The sequence below is a fragment of the Stegodyphus dumicola genome, chromosome 4 (genome assembly GCF_044657685.1).
Source record: "Stegodyphus dumicola isolate Sdum_Otavi_A_Nest chromosome 4, ASM4465768v1".
Taxonomy (NCBI): Eukaryota; Metazoa; Arthropoda; class Arachnida; order Araneae; family Eresidae; genus Stegodyphus; species Stegodyphus dumicola.
Genome location: NC_140771.1, coordinates 1051330 through 1071051, shown reverse-complemented (window position 1 = coordinate 1071051; position 19722 = coordinate 1051330). Strand labels below are relative to the sequence as shown.

General features: G+C 34.5%; 1 protein-coding gene across 10 annotated transcripts in view; it reads left to right on the top strand.

Moving 5' to 3' along the window:
• LOC118202925 (zinc finger MIZ domain-containing protein 1-like) overlaps window positions 1–19722 on the top strand; it is a 1176934-nt gene that overhangs the window by 1130859 nt on the left and 26353 nt on the right. For all 10 annotated transcript variants that reach the window (XM_085814453.1, XM_085814451.1, XM_085814450.1 and 7 more), the window contains 4 exons: window positions 4633–4849; window positions 7194–7658; window positions 15653–15907; window positions 19394–19538. In XM_085814453.1, the coding sequence (XP_085670579.1) occupies window positions 4633–4849; window positions 7194–7658; window positions 15653–15907; window positions 19394–19538 (1082 nt within the window). The remainder of the gene's footprint in view (window positions 1–4632; window positions 4850–7193; window positions 7659–15652; window positions 15908–19393; window positions 19539–19722) is intronic.

Below are 19722 nucleotides of genomic sequence, written 5' to 3'. Positions count from 1 at the left end.
TCACCCATTGACAAATTAATAGTTGATCGAACTGCCATTGGCGGCAGTGCATGCTTGAATTCGTCGAGGCAAGGAGTGGTAGAGGTTCCTAATGTCATCCTGTGACACATTCTACCAGGCATTCATCAGTTGTCGCTTCAGATTTACGATATTTTGTGGTACCCGAATGTGGTGGCCTACCATGTCCCATACGTGCTCGATTGGTGAAGGTCTGGTGACCTTGCTGGGCAAGGAAAAGTATCAACCGGCATGGACACAGTCCAGAGATATGCTAGTGGTATGTGGCCTGACATCATCTTGTTGGAAAATAAATATTGAATTTTGTTGATTACTAAATTTTAAAGCAGTATTACCATTGTATTAAATTATTTAAATCGAAACATTGGTTAAGCTTTTTTTTTTTTTATGGGATGAGAACATGGGTTTTTCATTCAGGGGAATTTCCTCGAAGGGCTTTTGTAGCTTCAGGGCCGACTGATTATCTACCTGTTAGGTATTTAATATTAGTTTATGGTTATAAAAAAAAACTATCAAGTTCGGATATGAATATTTCCTTTGTTTTTTTCACAATAAAACGTAATATATTCTAAATTTATTTAATAACTATTTAAATATGAACATTTCCTTTGTTTTTTTCACAATAAAACATTAATATATTCTAAATTTATTAAAAAACTACTAAGTTTAGATATGAACCTTTCCTTTGTTTTTTTTTTCACAGTAAAACATATGAATATATTCTAAATTTTTTGAGCTTTTGGAAAGAGGGGTGGTGCAATGATCATCTAACAGTGATGAAAAGGATACATCGGAGGGGGGGGGAGATTGAGATCCACTTGAGCTTCTTTCATGGAGAATATTCCAAACCTTTCTGATTTTTCCTTGAAGAATGAGTTCTTGAAATCTCTTGAGATTTTTAATTTTAAATTAAGTGCCAGTAAATTAACAGTGGATTTCGATGTATGGCAGCTTGCTTTGTCTTGATGCTGTTCTACTGATTGAGGGCACTGTGTGTAAAGAGAAGGTATTTCATATTTGAAAATTGGGTATAAAATATGTTCCTGATAATATGTGGAATTGATCTTAATATTTTTCTCTCCTCTATTTATTTATTTAATTTTCTCGCTATTCTGTTTATTTTTAATTTGTCATTATATGAAAAATCAGCAACAATCATAAGCCCTTTTGAAAACTTTCTTTAGATTCTTTGAACCATGTTTTAAGATTTTTTTCCTCCTCTTTGATGATAATAAATGGATATCTTTTTATTGCAGTTATTTAAACACACCTAAGATTCATCTATTGTAACAACATTTTTCCATCTTTGTCCGGATAAATGTTTCTCACTAAGAATTCTGCGTTTAACGATATGACCAGGAGAAAGACGATGCGCGTTATGACTTTTCTCCTATTCAAGATTCAAATGAGCATTAATTAATACCTTTGTTTACTGTTGACACTGAGTATTTTAATGATTTTGCAAGTGTCCTTAGCAGATTTTCATTTTTCATTACCTTTGCCAACATTCCGTTTTTTCCTTGGATATATATTTAGTAGAATTTTTCCACCTTGACGCCAAACTTTGACGCTATTTTTCTTTCTTGGGGATAGTGTTACGTATCTTAGTTTTAGATACCGAAAAATCATGGCTTTCACAGCCTTTTTTAATAACTAAGATACGAATAATTTGCTTTGAAAAGAGCATAAACATAGCCTTCCATTCATTGCCTCATTAAAAGCGCTATATTGCATGAAAACAAAACTTTCGAGAAGCAGACGATAATTTATACTTTCAAAAATATACTTGCGCTTAAAAACAATTAAAAAAAAATTTTTTTTTTTTTTTTTAAAGTAAAGCAAATTCGTCTAGAAAATGTGCGAACTGCTTGTATAGCTTCTTTTGATACATGGAAAATGAAAACTATCAGTGTTAAGCGTTTTTATTTCTTCAAGGAAATAGATCTGTGAATGTACTAGGGATATAAATAATTATTTACAGTTTAAAATGTAAGCTACTGAGGTCTTCTAAACTTATCCAGTAATTATAATCAGTAGATTCTTTATACCGTGTAATTAAAATAGTGGAATAAGCAATTTCCTTTTGTAATATATAATTGGTAAAAAGTAGTCACGAATTGCAAAAGTGTTCAACTATGCAATAATGCAGTTTTATATGTTGTACTAGACAACCGTCGAAGTGTATTTTTTTCCCTTAAATAACGCCTCTCGTCTGAAATTAGTGTATTTTCCCTAGATAGTTTGTTTCTGGCAAGTATGTCTGTTTGTATTAAGCAGTCTAGACGAAATGGCTGGGCCGCAAGCACATGTTGCAACACAGTACTTCGGCCTTGTTTACGATTTCTGTGGAGAAGAGCTTCAACTGTTTCATGTTTCTTTTCTTTGCTCTTTAAGATCACTCAGTTCACTAGTCAGATTTCGCGTGTCATTGCAGCTGTATTTCCTCAATTTCTTTGTGTATGCGAAAAGAAACAAGTCCATCCCTTTTTCCGCAGCGGAGCAAAAATGAGGAATTTGTATTCAATGGAGTCCATGCCTGTAACTGTTCATTCTCTTTCCTTTATAAAAGAAATATCTCGGGGACGGGCCGAGAATTATTTTGCTTTTTGTTTTGAATAAAAATCGTCTTCACATTTTAATTTCTTTTAAAAGTACTTCTTATGTCAAAGTAACTGAAACTAGAAAGTCTTTAGGTTGCCCTTGAGCATGCTGTCTTTGCACATTTACTTCCTCCAGCCTTAGACAATTGGAAAGTTCCCTAATGGAGGAATGGGCATCCGCAGTGCTTGTTCACTTAAGTGAAAGCATGGCTGATCGTTGTAAATTTTGTGCGAAGGTCCAGGTTTGTGCCATGCGTCATTAGTGTATGTTTTGTTTGTTAATGACCGAAATGTGGCGACATATAATTTGTGAGAATTAAATGTTGTTTACATCTTTGTACATAATGCTTGCTTTCTTCCATGCATAAGCACATTTGTTCAGGTGCAATTTGGTGTTAATGAAAGCTTTGCTTTTCCACTTTTGTTGATTTTTTTCATTGTGTTCCTAACTTATGGCCTCGGCTGAGCAGTAAAGTAGCAACACTGGTAGTTTGACCTGGATTAAATTCCACGGGAACAGGTTAGATGCACGGACATTTTCGTCAGTCAATTTCCCTTAGAAAGTCCACCCTTTTCGTAGGTTGATAGTCCTCATGTGCTTTGCTATAAACACATAACCAATCATCCTTTTATTGTTAATGTTCAGTTTAAAATTTAAATTAAAAAATATTTTTAAATTGAGTGAAACTCAATCTTGGTTGATCCATGATTTGAATGAAGTGCGTTTTGTATTTGGAGAAATGATCTGATGTATGAAATTTTGCTTACATATGCTGTCCCAGAAGAAAAGATGGAAAAATTCGAGGTAAATTAATATTCAAAGTTTTATTCGAGCAATGCATTGCATAAAGATGATTATAAATATATTCAATTTAAAATATGAAAAAAAAAATCAGTTAAAAGTTTTTAGATATAAATTTAGCAAATTGATAAAAATAATTTGTTTTCCACTTTATGTCAAGGCAGTACATATTCAAAGTACTTGAGCTTAGTTTGACCAGTTTATCTATGTCACTGATTATGTACTGCCCTTTTAGGCAGATTTACAAACTAATTGTGGGTAAAATAATCTCAAGGTAATAGATTTGACATGAAGTGGAAGACAATTTTTTTTATTTGTTTAATTTTTTTTTTTCCAATACATTTTTATTATGAGTATAACACACTAGTTCATATTTAAAATAATTAAACTTTTTGTTTAAAAAATTAATTAGGTTACAAAGCAAAGTGGTTGAATAACCTAAAACTTGAAAGGGACAGGCATTTTTGCCTAGAATCACATTTTTTAAGATTTATATCTAAAAATTTTCAAATATTTTAAACTGTAAAAGTATATTTAAAGCTGTCTTTATGCAATTCATTGCTCAAATTAAACTTTGAATAATTATTTATCTTGAATTTTCTTTTATCTAGGGCAGGATATGTAAGCAAAATTTGAAAATAGGCCATAAGCATTTCTTCTCAAAACTGAGAGATTACAGTTTAAATCAGTAAACTGGAATGCTTATTTCATATGAAGTTACACAATATTCACTGTCATATTCAGATAAGAAATAGATTTCTTTCTTTTAATCATTGCTGAATTAATCTTCAGCATAAAATTCAAAATTGAATTTATTTTTATTGTTAAATTCAAATAAGAAATAGTTTTGTAAATTGAATTAAAAATATTGTTTTATATTTTTATTAACAGAATGAAATGTTAGAAAACATAGAAATTCCTGTACATTCATTTTAAAATAAAAATCTATATTAATTGAAAAGCAAAATAAACTTTTGTCATTACTAACATCTGTTACGTTATTAATTTTTTGCCAGTCTAAGAATCAAAGAAAGGAAAATGTGGTTTATTTATCTGTATATTTTTATATGATATAGTACATTTCAGTTTCTGTGTAATATGATGTTCTGACTTTCTTATGACTTCATGAAACAGTAGTTTTAAATTTTACTTTTCACATGTATGATTAAGAAAATTTATTTTTTCATTATTTAAAACTTTCTCTTTCTTTAGCTATGCACCAAATCCTCCTCAAATGTCTGCTGGTATGCCAGGAGCTATGCCTAATACTGGTCACAATACTGGGAATGATTATCAGACCTCCCATTCTGCATTAAGTGCTGCTGCACTCGTAGCTGCTGCTGCAACAGCAACCGCTACAGCTACAGCCAGTGTTGTAGCGCTTCAGGAACGCCAGCAAGGCTCCAATGTTAATAATCAATATGGGCAGGTTAGTATAATTCATAATGTTAATAATTTTAGTGTTAAATGGAGTGCAGGCATGGCTTAGATTCTTATGAGCATTTTTAATATGAAGCAGTTTAACCTTTTACTGTTCACTTTTGTCAGTATATGCAGAAGTGTCGCATATTGTTCCTCACATGATTTTCTTGGATTGAAATCTCATAGAATTTACACAATGTGTAAAACCTATAGTCTGTTACTTTGAAATATGCACTTTCAAGCCATTTTCCCTTCTGGTTTGCTTTGTAACCATGATAATTGCTTCAGAAGATGGTCAAATCCTCTTATTTCCTAAAATCCCCTTTGATGGCACATGTTATGATTGTAAAATGAGGAAAGGTTCATTACCACCTTCAAGTGCTTATTTTAAAGCAAATGCATAGTAAAAGGGCTTTATATTTTAGATGTTACTACAAAGACTCTTTCAGAAATAGTGTATATGTAATTAGTTTATGAAATAATCATGTTGAAAATTGTGTAATATTAAGGTAATGATGTTAAAAAGTATAATGAATATTTCTGAAAAAGTGGTATTGTAACTAAGTACTGGTTTTCTCTTCTTTGTGTTTTAGTAATATTGCATTCATTTTGCTGTAATTTTATAACAGGCTTTTTACAGACAGATTTGTTTTCTCAGTGAATGTTTTCTATGTTTCTTCTAACACTTGTTCGGCTCAGTCTCCGGAAATCTTCCATGTTGCTCTTTAATGCGACTGTATGGAAGTGTAACCCATTTCTGTTCAATTATAATCCCATTTTATAGCCATTTATCACTTTCTATGTAAAAGTCAGGCTCGAATTCTAAAAACAGCAACTCGATTAGAGGCTCCATCATGTCTGTTTATCTAGTTTCTTTATAAGAAAAATATACTTATGAAAAACTGTAAGATGATTCTAGATCCTCTAAAATCTAAAACAGATATCTGGTAGTTAAAACTGAATTATGCCTCCTTCACCAAGTAAGGTCTACAGTAGATATTAAAGTAGAAATATAAATAAACTAATTAAGTATAAATTGATTGATATATGTATTTCCAGCTTTTTTCTTTCCATGGGTGCTATGCAGATATGTTGTGCTTATGCAATAGGATAGAATATATTTCATATTATACTGAAATTGAATGGTTTCTCAGTTTTAAAATGTTATCATTGAATCATTAGAACATTTAAATCTTTTCTTTTTAAAATGCAGAATGCTGAGAAATACATTTATTATCATGCAAAATATTTTTAAATGCACTTGTTTTGTAAATATTTGGCTGACTGCAAGACTTTGTCTTTCCTTCCCTAACACATGATGAATCAATTTTTAAAACCAAATTGTCAGTCAGTAGTTATACTTTTATTTTCCTGTTTAGCAATACTAAGAATGTAAATGCGATAAATTTTCTTATTTTATAACTCTTAACAAAAAATTTTTTTCTTATTACCAATTATCAAACCTCTCTGGTTTAAAATTCTTTGAAATTTAAAAGTATTGCATTTCTTTCATACATATTCAAAAATTAATTTTTATCTCTGCAGTTGCATCTGAACATTCATATTGCTTAAGTTCTCTGAAAAAGGACTGTTGTGTCAAATTATTAAAAAAGAAAATAGGGGGAAAATCAGAATTTTCCAATTATGATCAATACACAGTTAAATTTCAATAAATAATATTTGCATCTTAAATTAATGTAAACACAGAAGTTGTTCAGTTATGAAAAAGCTGAAATTTGCAAAGGTATCAGAAGTTCTAAACTGTTTATTGTAAGGTTTATACTAAGCTTAAGATAGAATGAAGATTTTTTTAATGTAACGTTGAGTTTTAGATGCTAAACCGTTAGAAATCAAATGTAGAATAATTCAGTTTTTAATAAGTATACTTGTGCTCTGTACTTTATTTTAGTTTTGTCACTATGTAAAGCTCCAAATAGCCAAGGATTTTGTGTGGAAAACCAGAAATTCTCCAAAATTTTATGAGAATGAAGTATGTTTTCTTCATTATAGGTACAAATTCCTCTGCCACTTTGCACTGGATGATTTTCTGATGTACTGCATTAAGTCTTTGTATTGAAAATGTGCTGGCCACTTAAAGGATTAAAAAATTAAGTTATGCATATTTTTCAACATGGATAGTCCGATGTGAATGTATAACTAGAGGAATATAAATGTTCCTTGTTCCTTATTTCTCGGTAATAAACTCAAATCTTAGCTGACAGTAAGACACAAACGGTGCCATATTTAAAAAAAAATTTATCTGTGTTTTTTTAATGTGAAATTGTTTACATTTTATTAAATTTGTAAAATTTGATGTCTTATTAAACAGAAATTCTAAATTCATTTTTCAGGTACCAACTATGCAAGCTTCACCGTATCAGGCGGGTTATGTGCCTGGCCCTCAACGAATGCCAACTAATCAGCCAATGAACAATGGTATGAGTGCAAATATGGGTAACCCAATGGGGGGCTCATTAAATACAATGACTAATCATATGAACAATTCTATGATGAATATGTCAAACTCTGTGTCTCCAATGTCCATGAATGGACCTATGGGTATGAACTCTACTGCCATGAATAAATCCATGGCAGGTGTTGGTGGTGCTGTACAGCCTCCGCATGCATCTATGTATGGCAGCAGCTCTCCGGGTATGATGTCACAAACAAGGAATAGGGTGGCACCATATCCCTCACCTCAGCAACATATGGCCCAGAAGAGGCCTACACAGTACAGTCCTATGGTGCAGCAATATGGACCAGCTGGTATGCAGCATTATGGAGCTAATACCCAGCATAGTTTTAATGCTACACAGGTATTTTATTTTCATATTTCAAATATTATTTCATAAGAACTTCGACTTTCAAATTTATAATAATTGAAATGCCTTGGTGAAAGTTAATGATGCTACGAGGTGTATTCGGAAACTAAATACCGTTTTGGAAAAAAAAAAAAAAAAAAGTAAAACAATTTTTTCGAATTGAATTTTATTTTTACATGAAAATACATGTCTTAAACTATTTTTCAACTCAGTTTCCGCCAATGATCAAACACTTGTCATAGCGGGTGACCAGTTTTTGTATACCATCGTCAAAGAAACTTCCCGCCAGTTTCAATAACCATGACTTCACAGCATTTTTCGTGTCATTGTCAGATCCAAAGCGCTTGCCACCAAGCTCTTGCTTCATGTGCAGGAACAAGTGATAATCGGATGGCGCCAAGTTCGGGCTGTACGGCGGGTGATCGAACTGCTTCCAATGAAACTGTCGAATTAACGATTGAGTGACACCAGCAGTATGGGGCCGAGCATTGTCATGGAGCAACACAATATCTTTACTGAGCATTCCTCTTCGTTTTTTTTGAATGGCATGCCTTAGTTTTGTTAAAGTCTCACAATATCGTGCCACATTAATGATTTCACCTCTGGGAAGAAATTCAGTAACAAAATGCCTTTCCTATCCCAAAAGACAGTGCACATGATTTTTTGTGATGACATTGTCACTTTGAACTTTTGTTTTTTCGGAGAATGAGTGTGTCTCCACTCCATCGATTGTTGTTTCGATTCTGGTGTGAAATGACACATCCAAGTTTCATCACCTGTCACAATTTGGTTTAAAAATTTTTCTGCCTCATCACTGTACCGCGTGAGAAATGTCAGGTCACTACCAAGTCGCTTTGTTTTGTGAACATCAGTGAGCATTTTTGGAACCCATTGGGAACACAGTTTGCGATAATTCAAGTGGTCAGACACAATTTCGAACAAAACAGTACGGGAAATTTGTGGAAATGCCTCTGAAAGAGTTGTCATTGTGAAGCATCTGTTCTCATGAATTGCTTCATCAACTTTCCTTACCAAATCATTGGTGACAACAGAAGGCCGACCACTCCGAGCCTCGGCGTGGACATTAGTTCGACCTGCATTAAACATTCTTACCCACTTTCTCACGATTCCATCACTTATCGCGTATTCACCGTAAACTTCTGTAACTTGACGATAAATTTCGGCCGGTTTAACATTCCTCGCGTTCAAAAATTTAATCACGGCACGAATCTCACAGTCAGCGGGAGAACTAATTGTCTTAAACATTTTGAATGTGCACAGCAAACTGAAAACATAACATAAAGCAACCAAAATGGCGACAATTGAAAGTCAGTGAACAAGAAAGACTAGTGCGCATGCGCGGGACGCCTACCACAGCACTGCGACGGCGCTAGAATGAAACGGTACTTAGTTTCCGAATACGCTACATACATAAAGTATTGCTGAAGTAAGAATTCAAATTATTAAGTATTGTAATTATGATTTCTGAGCATTCACCTGCATTCCTGATATATTTTGCATGTAATTTAAAGTATCTAAGCAAGTAAATTAATCACATTGCATATCAGTATCGTTGTTAATGATGTTGGGAATGATTCTATAGAATTTTTTATGCTAAGTTTCATATCATACATCATAGCTTTTAGTCATGGCTAATGCGCAACTGCCAACACTTTCGGTTTGACTCGAAGACTTTCACCATAGCTATTGATCTTCTGATGTATCATAGAATATCTTGCTTTTTAATTTTTACTAAGGAAAATATTTTCCAGAAATGAATGAAATTTATTAAATTATTAAAACTTGAAATGTGCTCTACTGTAGATAGTCATAGAACTTTTTGTGACAATTAAACTAGTATTTAGTAAGGTAATACAGTCAAAAGTCATTAATTCGGACACCCATAATCCGGAATGATCTATAATCCAGACCTCAAAGCTAAAAACTTTCTGCGCATGCGCCGCGCTGACACATGCGGATAGGCGTTTACGCGTGCGCGTAAGACCTTTTATGTCTGCGCAAATGCGTGGGCACAAGTGCAGAATACGTGTTCGCGTGCGCGTTTTATGTATAACGGACGGAATAAGCTAAAATTATCTAATTATCTATTTCAGTTAATGTTGATGATTGTGTTGTTCCTTAATTTTCGAATTGGATCCGGCTTATTATTTTTTTGCAGACTGTAAGAGCAATGCTATAAAAGTAAACTTGAACTTTCGATTATATCAAATAGAATTTTTGATGCTGGAGCTCTCAAACGATCTACAAAACTAAAGTATGTTTCGATGTCCATCAAACAAAAAGTGGAATTGCTGCAAAAAATGTATAAAGACATGAAGAAGGTGACAGAGAGGTTAGTGAAAACGAAAAAATTTCGATTGACAAGTTAGTCGGTATTCTCGGCACAGCAATTACGGGACTTGAACAGCGGAACTTCGTAACTGAACAAGAAATTATGTCTGTTTATAGAATTAAAGAGAAAGTATTATCACATAAAACGAAGCAACTTAAACAACTTACATTGAAAGAAATGTTTAATAAAGTAAACAAATAAATATTAAGCTTTTTTTTGTAAATTTTGATACCCTTTAGATCATAATTGTTCTTTATTTCATAAATTACGGTTTCATATTTTTAATTTTAGAATTTCTGCATGCCATCTTACGAGATTTAAACTGATGATCCATAATCCGGAAGAATCGATAATCCGGAATCGCCGAAGTCCCGACGAGTCAGGATTAACGACTTTTGACTGTATTTGTATTTAATTTTGTTTTTATCATTATATAGAACATTACTTTGTTTTATAAAAAAACTTTCCTTCACCATTCAGGATTTTTCCCGGTATAAATACATAAGTAAATTACACAATGAAGTTTATCAAAGAACATAAAATTTAGGTTAGCTGCTGTATAAATCACTGCACATTTATGAATTTGACTCTTATCAACCGAAAAATCTGGCTGCATGGGGTTTTGTGATTTTTATCCCTGTTTATCTGTATTATATGATAGTTTTGAAAAACTGATATATATAGTTTTGAAAAACTGATATATATGACATAACTAGACAATCTGCTTTTTAAATGTTCGTATAATTTATTGTTATGGCCTGGCTGCAAAATCTTCTCTATATCCATTTTATCTATGAAATGTGCACTGTTGTTTAAATAAATAAGTTGAAAGCTCGGCATTGTATCATTTGTGTAACCAATGCCAATGATTTAAAAATTTCGGAGTTCCTATGGTTCAAAACCATTTACCTCCACATCAGAATTACTAAAAGCGAGCAGAAATAAGAAAAATTTGGCATAAGTGATTTACTTGATGCACACTAGAGGGAGCCACAGGCTCGAGAAAGTTTAGGGATAGAGGTGAGAAATAAAAACTTAAGTTTCATAATTTTTTTATAAGTTTTTAGGTTTTTTAAAAATTTTTTTGTATTTTATATTTTATACTTTTTTTGGTTTTTTATAATTTTTTATACACAGTACAAACACTAAAGCAGAAAGTGGATAGGAAAGATTTTATGATTAATAGGCTCATTGGCATGTGGCTTGTGTTGGGGAGTGCAAATAATTATTGAGATCGCGATGAAAATATTCTTAGGCAGATTTGAAATCTGCGGGAGATGTGATTCTTAAGTAAACAGATTGATAACTTTGCTTGAAGATCTTGATAGTGGTAGCAGAAGATGTAATAAGCAATTATATGGCAGCTCGCTGAAGAGACGTCCTTCCTTCATGGCGCGGGAGCTGGTACGAATTAATTATATGAATTAAATGGGCCGAAACGTCAAGTCGTATGAGCTTGATAATAATTCCTATATGCCAAGTCCTATCAAATGCTTTGGCTATGTCAAGAAATAAAGCGCCAGTAAGCATTTTGTTACGAAACCCTTCGTGAATGAACTCCACTGTCCTCAGCAGCTGGTGCGTGGTGCAGTGTTTTGCTCGAAATCCAAATTGTTCATCAATCAGAACGTTGTGATTTCGGAGAAAATCATTCAGGCGTTTAAGTAACACAAACTTGTATATCTTAGATAACGAGGATAGGAGGCTGATAGGTCTATAATTTTGAGGGTTAGAAAGGCTTTGGCCTGGTTTTGGAATAGGCACAATAAGTGCTTGTTTCCAGCTTTGAGGAAAATAGCAATGCTGTATCATAAAATTTATAAGCATTACTAAGAAAAATAGATAGTTGGTGGGTAAGTTTTTAATCATACGATTAGAAATAGCGTCCATACCAGGGGCTTTTTTGGGTTTGAGCTTGGTAATGTATTCACTTACCTCGCTCATGGATGTATAGTGTGTTTCTCTCGCGAAGGGCGAGGAGAGGAAACGTTCAACATCTTGTGGGAAAGAACTTGCGCTGTTCGCAAAAATTCCTTCATTATGTGGTGTAAATTGAGTTTGAAGAGAATCCGCAATTAATTCGGATTTCTCAGCGTCTGTGTGAGCCACCGCTGCGTCCGTAGCTAAGGACGGAATGTTAGATTTGTGTTTGCGTAGGCGGGCTGATGCGCGCCAAAGACTGTTATCACTGGTCGTTAAGGACTGAATGTAATTCGTGTATTGTGACTGGAAGAACTGGTCACATGATGCCTTGATCTCATTTTGGAGAGTACGGAGTTGAATTTTTAAGCCAGGATTTCTATTTCTTTGCCAAAGTCTCCGTACTTTATTCTTTTCTTTAATTTTGAGTTTAATTTCTTGAGGTATTTTACGAAAATTGGGTCTGAGGGTGGGTTTTGATACTTCCTTATAAGTATCAGTTAGGGTGTTTGTTAATTGATCTACTGCCTTGTCAATATCATGGCTGGATTTAATTTCGAGGGAGGGTATGCTTTTAGAGTTTAATTTAAAGCGAAAATTGTCCCAGTTTGTAGAGACGAGTGCCGGAAAATTTTGAGTAAAAATGGTACAGCTAAGGTCCATGGTTACGGGGTTGTGATCTGATGATAAACAGTTTTCAACAGTCACTTGATATCCAAAAGGGATGTTTCTAAAGAGTGCCAAGTCAATAAAAGAGGGGGCACCCCGTGAACCATATCTAGTGGGGGAATCCGGCGCAATGATTTTAATTTGGGCGCACTGAGCCCATTTTAGTAGGCCACGACCAGCAGGGTTTGATCTATGACAACGCCAATGCTGGTGGTGACAATTTAAATCACCAGCTATGATAAGATTATTTGAAAAATTGAGCAGTTTATTAAAATCGACCACAGGAAAATTTCCACCTGGTGGAAGATAGGCAGAGATCATGACTAAGGATGGCGAATTTTGAATAAAAATTTCAATGATTGTTGCTTCGAGTTTGCTCATATTTGGAGTGTCAATTCTGCGATGCGGGATTGAGTTTTTTATGTAAATACAAGTGCCACCATGATAAACATCACGTGTATTCGAAGCTTGTCTGTCATTTTTATAAAGTGCATAATTTACAAGCTTGGGAGCTCTCCCTGGCTGGAGTTTGGTCTCTTGGACAAAAATGATATCAAAATCCTTCTCTTCTACATAGTCTCTAAACTCATGAAATTTGGAAAGAATGCCATTTGCATTCCAGGTGCATAGTTTAAGATTTTTCAACCCTTTCAAAGTATTGAATTTTAATGGATGTGGGAATCAGAGAATTGGAGAGTGACATAGCTCTCAAAGATGTAGTAGGCCGCGTCAGCACCAGATGGAGCCACTCTGAGCTGCGGTAAGGCGTTTTTGAATGCCAAAAGTAATTTGCTCTGGTCAATACCAGGCTGGTTAGAAATTTGGATTATAGCCAAAAGGATTTCGGTGCAATTTAGATTCGAATTTACTCCAGTGGGGACCGATAAATTTGAAATAAGTGGGGGTGCAGTCTGTTGCATACCCGTAAGGGCAGCAGAGTAGGATACTCCAGGACGAGTATTATTTGCACTGGGAGTGTGTGCAGCCGGCAGTGTTGGAAATGAATTGTGTTGTATATTAAATTTGTTCGTGTTGCCAACGGTCTGACTGGGTTTTGTACTTGGCTTTGGTGGTTGACGATTTTTGGATCCAGGGAACCTTGGACAAGATCTCCAGTTTGCTGCGTGGCTCCCGGAACAGTTGGCACATTTGTTGGGTTCTTCGAAGGGCTTGGTGCATTCCTTCGCCTGATGCGGACCAGCGCATCTGACACATCGTTGGGGTAACGTACAGACCTCCGAAGAATGAAAGAATCCCTGGCAACGCCAGCATTGTGAGGGACCTTTCTGCCCTTTGAAGTGTTCCATCACCACTTCTGTGCCAAGGAGTTCGGTGACTGAATATATTTCTGATGCTTTGAGGCTGTTATGTATCTGGAGATCTGTTATGTATTATGGATCTTAAAACCAAGTACTTCGACCGCAGTCTGCACAACGTTGATCGGTGTGTTGGAGGGTAATCCCCTAATGACCACTTTGAGTGGTCTGTCCGATTTTAGTGTGTGAGACTTAAATTGAATGTTGTTTTCGGTGAGAAATCTAACCACTGTCCAATAATCAGTTTCGTTAGTGGTGTTGAGGCGTAGAAATTCGATGTCTTGTTTGGATTGGACAGTCGGTGCGTGTCTGCGTAGCTGATTCAGTAAAAAGAACCAATCAGCACGCGGTTTAATGAAGATGGGTGGTGGTGTCTGAGTTTTAGGTGTAGTAGTTTCAGCCGGCTGCTGCGTTAAGTTTTCTGTGGTTTCTGTGACGTTTTGAATGTTAGTGTAAGAGTTTGTAATTATTTGTGTAACCATAGATATCTTTGTTATGTTGTGTAATGTGATAGTTAAGTTCCTAAAATATGCCATGTTATACTGAATTTCATTTGGTTGCTAAAAGAAATGTTTTTATTAACCCTATAACTGGCAAATGATGAAAACACATGTTGCCACCCCAATTAAAGAATTAAAGCAAAAAGTAAAAGACATAAATACAACATAATTTTTCTTTCATATCACTGCTAATCATCGCTAAATAAAGGTACTTTCTTTTTAATGAATATTCAGATCTAAACTTTTTTTACAGCAGCACCTTAATTCTACTTTTGAGGGGGGGGGATTTAATTTTAGCAGAAAGAACTTTTAAGTTCTTTGAATGAAAATAAGTAGTATACATTGAGCTTCTTTTTGCAGAGGGATCCTGATTTGGGAAATGTATCTCAATTTATGCAGCAAAGGGGGCAAAATTAATTAATTTCTTTTCTGGTCATTTAATTTTTTTTTTTTTTCCTGCAACAATATTCTATTAACGGAGCACCAGTCACCAAATGTATGTCAAAATGGCAAATGTAATAACCTGTTTATTTCATATGAATAGTTGTGAAGTGAGTAATGTGTACAATGCTAAGGCTTGTGCAGTGCCAAATTTACGCAATTTTTAAAAGTGAAAATAAATTGCTGTGTAAATGTTTTTACATATGTTAACCATTGTATACATTAAACATTATATGGTATATTGCTCGTAGTGCAAATTAATCCCCCCCTGGGCACTGAGTGAGTAGAAAAGTATCTTTTCTGGTAATGGTTTCTATAAATATGTTTGTTTTAATATATTTTGATACTAAGGTATCAGCATCTTTGACGTAAGCATTTGGTTGTGACAATTTCGTTTATTAAAACTGTTGAAGAACGAAATAGTGTTTAGGAATATTCTGTTATAGGAGGAATTCTCTCGAATTCATAGACCCACTAGTGCTGGAGCAATAAAATAAATAAAATACCTGAATGCTGATAGTGTGAGTCAGGTTAAGATCCTTGCGAACAGGCTGGCTGCAAGAGAGTTTTCATAGTTTTCTCCCTATGTTACATGAATAAGAGCCAGTTTCTCATAGAAGACTTCCACAAAGCCATCCCTTCCCTTAAGTTGATATAATTTGTGTACTTTTCAGTCATGAACATTCCTAAACATTAGTACATTAGCATTTAGTGCTGTGTAATTTTGTACATGTTTACCTCATTTTGTTTTCTTTGCTTACTCTTTTCTGTTACCTGCATTGTTCACAGTATCCTGGTGGACCTGCTAACCAGTTTGTAAAGCAGCAGCAATACAATCCAAATGTACAGCAACAAGCAATGACGAACCCCAGCTACCTCACCCAGCAGCAGATGCGGCCAAGCATGAGACCTCAGTCAAATCCATATGTCAATCAGGGAGGACAGTACTATTCTCAGGGGCAGATGAATGGAACACCCCCACATCAAGCTCCTGCATATGAGCAGCAATATGGTGGTCCTCAGTATCCTCAACAAAACATGCAAGTACGTAGTAATTTAAAATAAACACATTAGCTGAAAATAATAAATTTCATTTAAATCTATGATTTGATATTAATCTAAAACTACAATGATTGTGCTTTTAACGTGCAAGCTAATTTTTTATCTTTAGTAATATGCTAAGTGCCTAAGGAATTCAGACTGGTTTATTTTTCTACTTAAATTATTTAAATTAGAATAAGCTAAATTAGTCCCACAATGTGAACACTATAATTACAGTCAAAAGTCGTTAATTCGGACACCCATAATTCGGAATGATCTATAATCCGGACATCAAAACTAAAAACTTTCTGCGCATGCACCACATTGACACATGCGCAGAGGCGTCCACGCGTGCGCGTAAGACCTTTTACGACTGCGCATATGAGTGTGCGCAAGTGCAGAATACGTTTTCGCGTGCGCATTTTATGTATAATGGACGTATAATCTAAAATTATCTATTTCAGTTAATGTTGATGATTGCGTTGTTCCTTAATTTTCGAATTGCATCCGGCTTATTATTTTTTGCAGACTGTAAGAGCAATTTTATAAAAGTAAGCTTAAACTTTCGATTATATCAAATAGAATTTCTGATATATATTTGTTAATATGTAAAGAACCTAAAGCGAAAGTATGTTTTGAAATCCGAAATCTGTTTATCAATTTCACGCACCTAATGAGTTGGAAGTTGATTTGTCAGCACTATCCTTATCTTCAGCGCAGATGTTTTTATTTCATTTGGCTTATAATTCCTTACCAAATGTAGTATTTCATCTCGATATGCTCCGTCTTTGATATGATTTAAAACAAGTTCCTCGTCATTATAATTCGCTTCCGATAGCAAAGAAAAGTGACAGAGGTTATTGAAAACAAAAAAATTTCGATTGACAAATTAGTCGGCAGAACTTTGTAACTGAACAAGAAATTATGTCTGTTTAATAGAATTAAAGAGAAAGTATTATCACATGAAACGAAGCAAAACTTAAACAACTTACATTGAAAGAAATGTTTAATAAAGTAAACAAATAAATATTAAGCTTTTTCTTTTTGCAAATTTTGATACCCTTTAGATCATAATTGTTCTTTATTTCATAAATTACGGTTTCATATTTTTAATTTTAGAATTTCTGCATGCCATCTTACGAGATTTAAACTGATGATCTATAATCCGGGAAAATCGATAATCCGGAATCGCCGAAGTCCCGACGAGTCCGAATTAACGACTTTTGACTGTATTGAAAATGTTTAAGACTAAACTAAGAAACATCTCTGCTTTGAAGGTAGCTTAATGTATTTAATATTTGTTATGTGCTAGCCTGTTCTTAAATATGAGTTTTTGAAATTTACGTACTAGAAAATTTAATAATGGTTTTAATGTAAAGGAATGTAAGACATATACACTGAAGAGCCAAAAAACCTGGTATTAGGCATACATATTGAAATAACAGAGGTATGGAGCCAATCATGGTAAAGCACAGCGGTTGATAGTGGGTATATAAGAACAACCAAGTGCCTGAAGTTGTTAGATTGGTTACTTGGCATCTCTTAGGTTGTGATAAAGTTTGGATTTTTGTGTACGACCATTTCGCGAGTGTGCCATGAATATTGGGAATCCGGTGAAACATCAAATATCTTGACGTCACTGTCATCAGGAAAAGCTCATTAAAGAACGGAACTAATAACAACTGACGAGAATCTTTAAACATGACAACGTGTAACCTTTCCTCAAATTGCTGCAGATTTCCATGCTGGGGCATTAACAAGTGCCAGCGTGCGAACTGTTCAACAAACCATCATTGATATAGACTTTTGGAGCCGAAGGCCCACTAATTTACCATTGTTGAGTGTACAACACAAAGCTTAACGCCTGAGTCAGCCAATACTTCCTTTGATACTGTTGATGACTGTTGCCTTGTCTGACAAGTGTCATTTTCCAATTGTATCAGACGGATGGGCATGTACAAATGGAGACAACCTTATGAATTTATTTTTCATACATTTGAAGAGGGGACTGTTGCAGCTGGTGGAGGTTCTGTCATGGTATGGGCGTGTGCATTTGGCACCTGACAGAGATACAACTCTGTCAGGTGACAGATACATAAGCATCCTGTCCGAACACCTGCACCCATTCATATTCATTGTGCATTCCAATAAGATATGGACTTGAACATTTGCAACAGGATAATGCGATATCCCATACGTCAAGAGTTGCTACTGAGTGACTCCAGAACTATTCTGACTTTAGACATGCCCATTGACCACTAGATCCCCAGACATGAACACTATTGAGCATATCTGGGATGTCTTGGAATGTGCTGTTCTGCAGAGATCTGCACCAGCTTGCATTCCTATGGATTTGTGGATTACCTTGCAGGATTCATGGTGTGCATTGGCTCTAGTACACCTTCAGACATTAGTAAAGTCAATGCCACATTGTGTTGTGCAACTTCTGCATGCTCGTGGGGGGGAACCTACACATTATTAGGAATGTGTACCAGTTTTTTTTTTTTTTTTTTCTTCCTCTCTCTCTCTCTCTTTGGTGTACAGGTACAGTTTTTGGCCAAAAATACGGAAACATCCGAGGGAAGAATGAATTAATTTACTAATAATATAATAGTTATAGGAATTTATCACACTGATGGGCATCAAACAGATGGCAGTCGTTAACTCCTGCGAAGGGACAGACAATTGAGATCTCTGCCTTCTCCGGGATTCAAATCTGGGTCCTTGGGTACAGCATTCAGAGTCACAACAACTTTTTTGTCTGGGTGGCATTTACATAAATATAAATAATTAGTTCCATGTATGTTTTCTAACTGAAAACTGTGAAACATATAAAATGCCGTGGTTTGCAAAGCAAATATTTATTACTTAAATATGCAGAGATACACACAAAGTTACATGCAAGCAGAAATAAGTAGGTACAAACACTAGCAGAATAATACAAGTACAGGCAGAATAATACTAAGCAGCGATAAGCGGTTACAGAGGTCATATATATAACTTTATAACAGATCATGGTTTAACAAATCATAAACAAGACATAATAAATAACCAATCAAAAGTAACATACAAAATGAGATTTAAGTTTCAAAATAATTCGGACCTGGCTGAAAGCTAATGAATGTTTCGGACTTGATAGAAAGCTATACTTCCTTTTAACCAGTAAGAATGCAATTACAAATATCTCAACAAAAACATTTCTCATTTCTAGGAAATATTCTGTAGACAAAAGTCTGCAGTGCTTTTGAAGCAGTTAAAAAACATCTAGTTTCACCTTACAGTGTCAAAAGGAAATTATTTTGAAGTAGATGGAAACCGGAATTGAATAAATTTTATTAATTTATTTTTTTCTTAATTCCAGAAACTTTCCATTAATACTTCATGTAGTATCCAATAAGCAGGCATGAGTAGTAACCAGTATTATTGAGAATAATTTACTTTATTATTATTATTATTTTATGGTAATGATGTGTGCATTTTTGTTTTTAGCGAAACTTAAACTATCAGCCGCCCTCTATTCCTGGAAATCCTACACCTCCTTTAACTCCTGCCTCAGGAATACCGCCCTACTTATCTCCAAATCCTGATCTGAAGCCTACGTTTCCAGAAATGAAGCCATCCTTGCCTGCCCAAAGTAAGCATTCTTTTAGAATTCTGTTTTAAATTTTTTTCAGATTGTTATATTCTGTAATTTCAAAGCTATAACTTGTACAATTTAAACTGCAGATGATCTTCTGAAGTATATTTTTGACATTAACTGTGTGTTTAAATTAGTTTTTTAAAAAACAGCTTCTGTTTTGGTTAAGAGGCAAATTGTT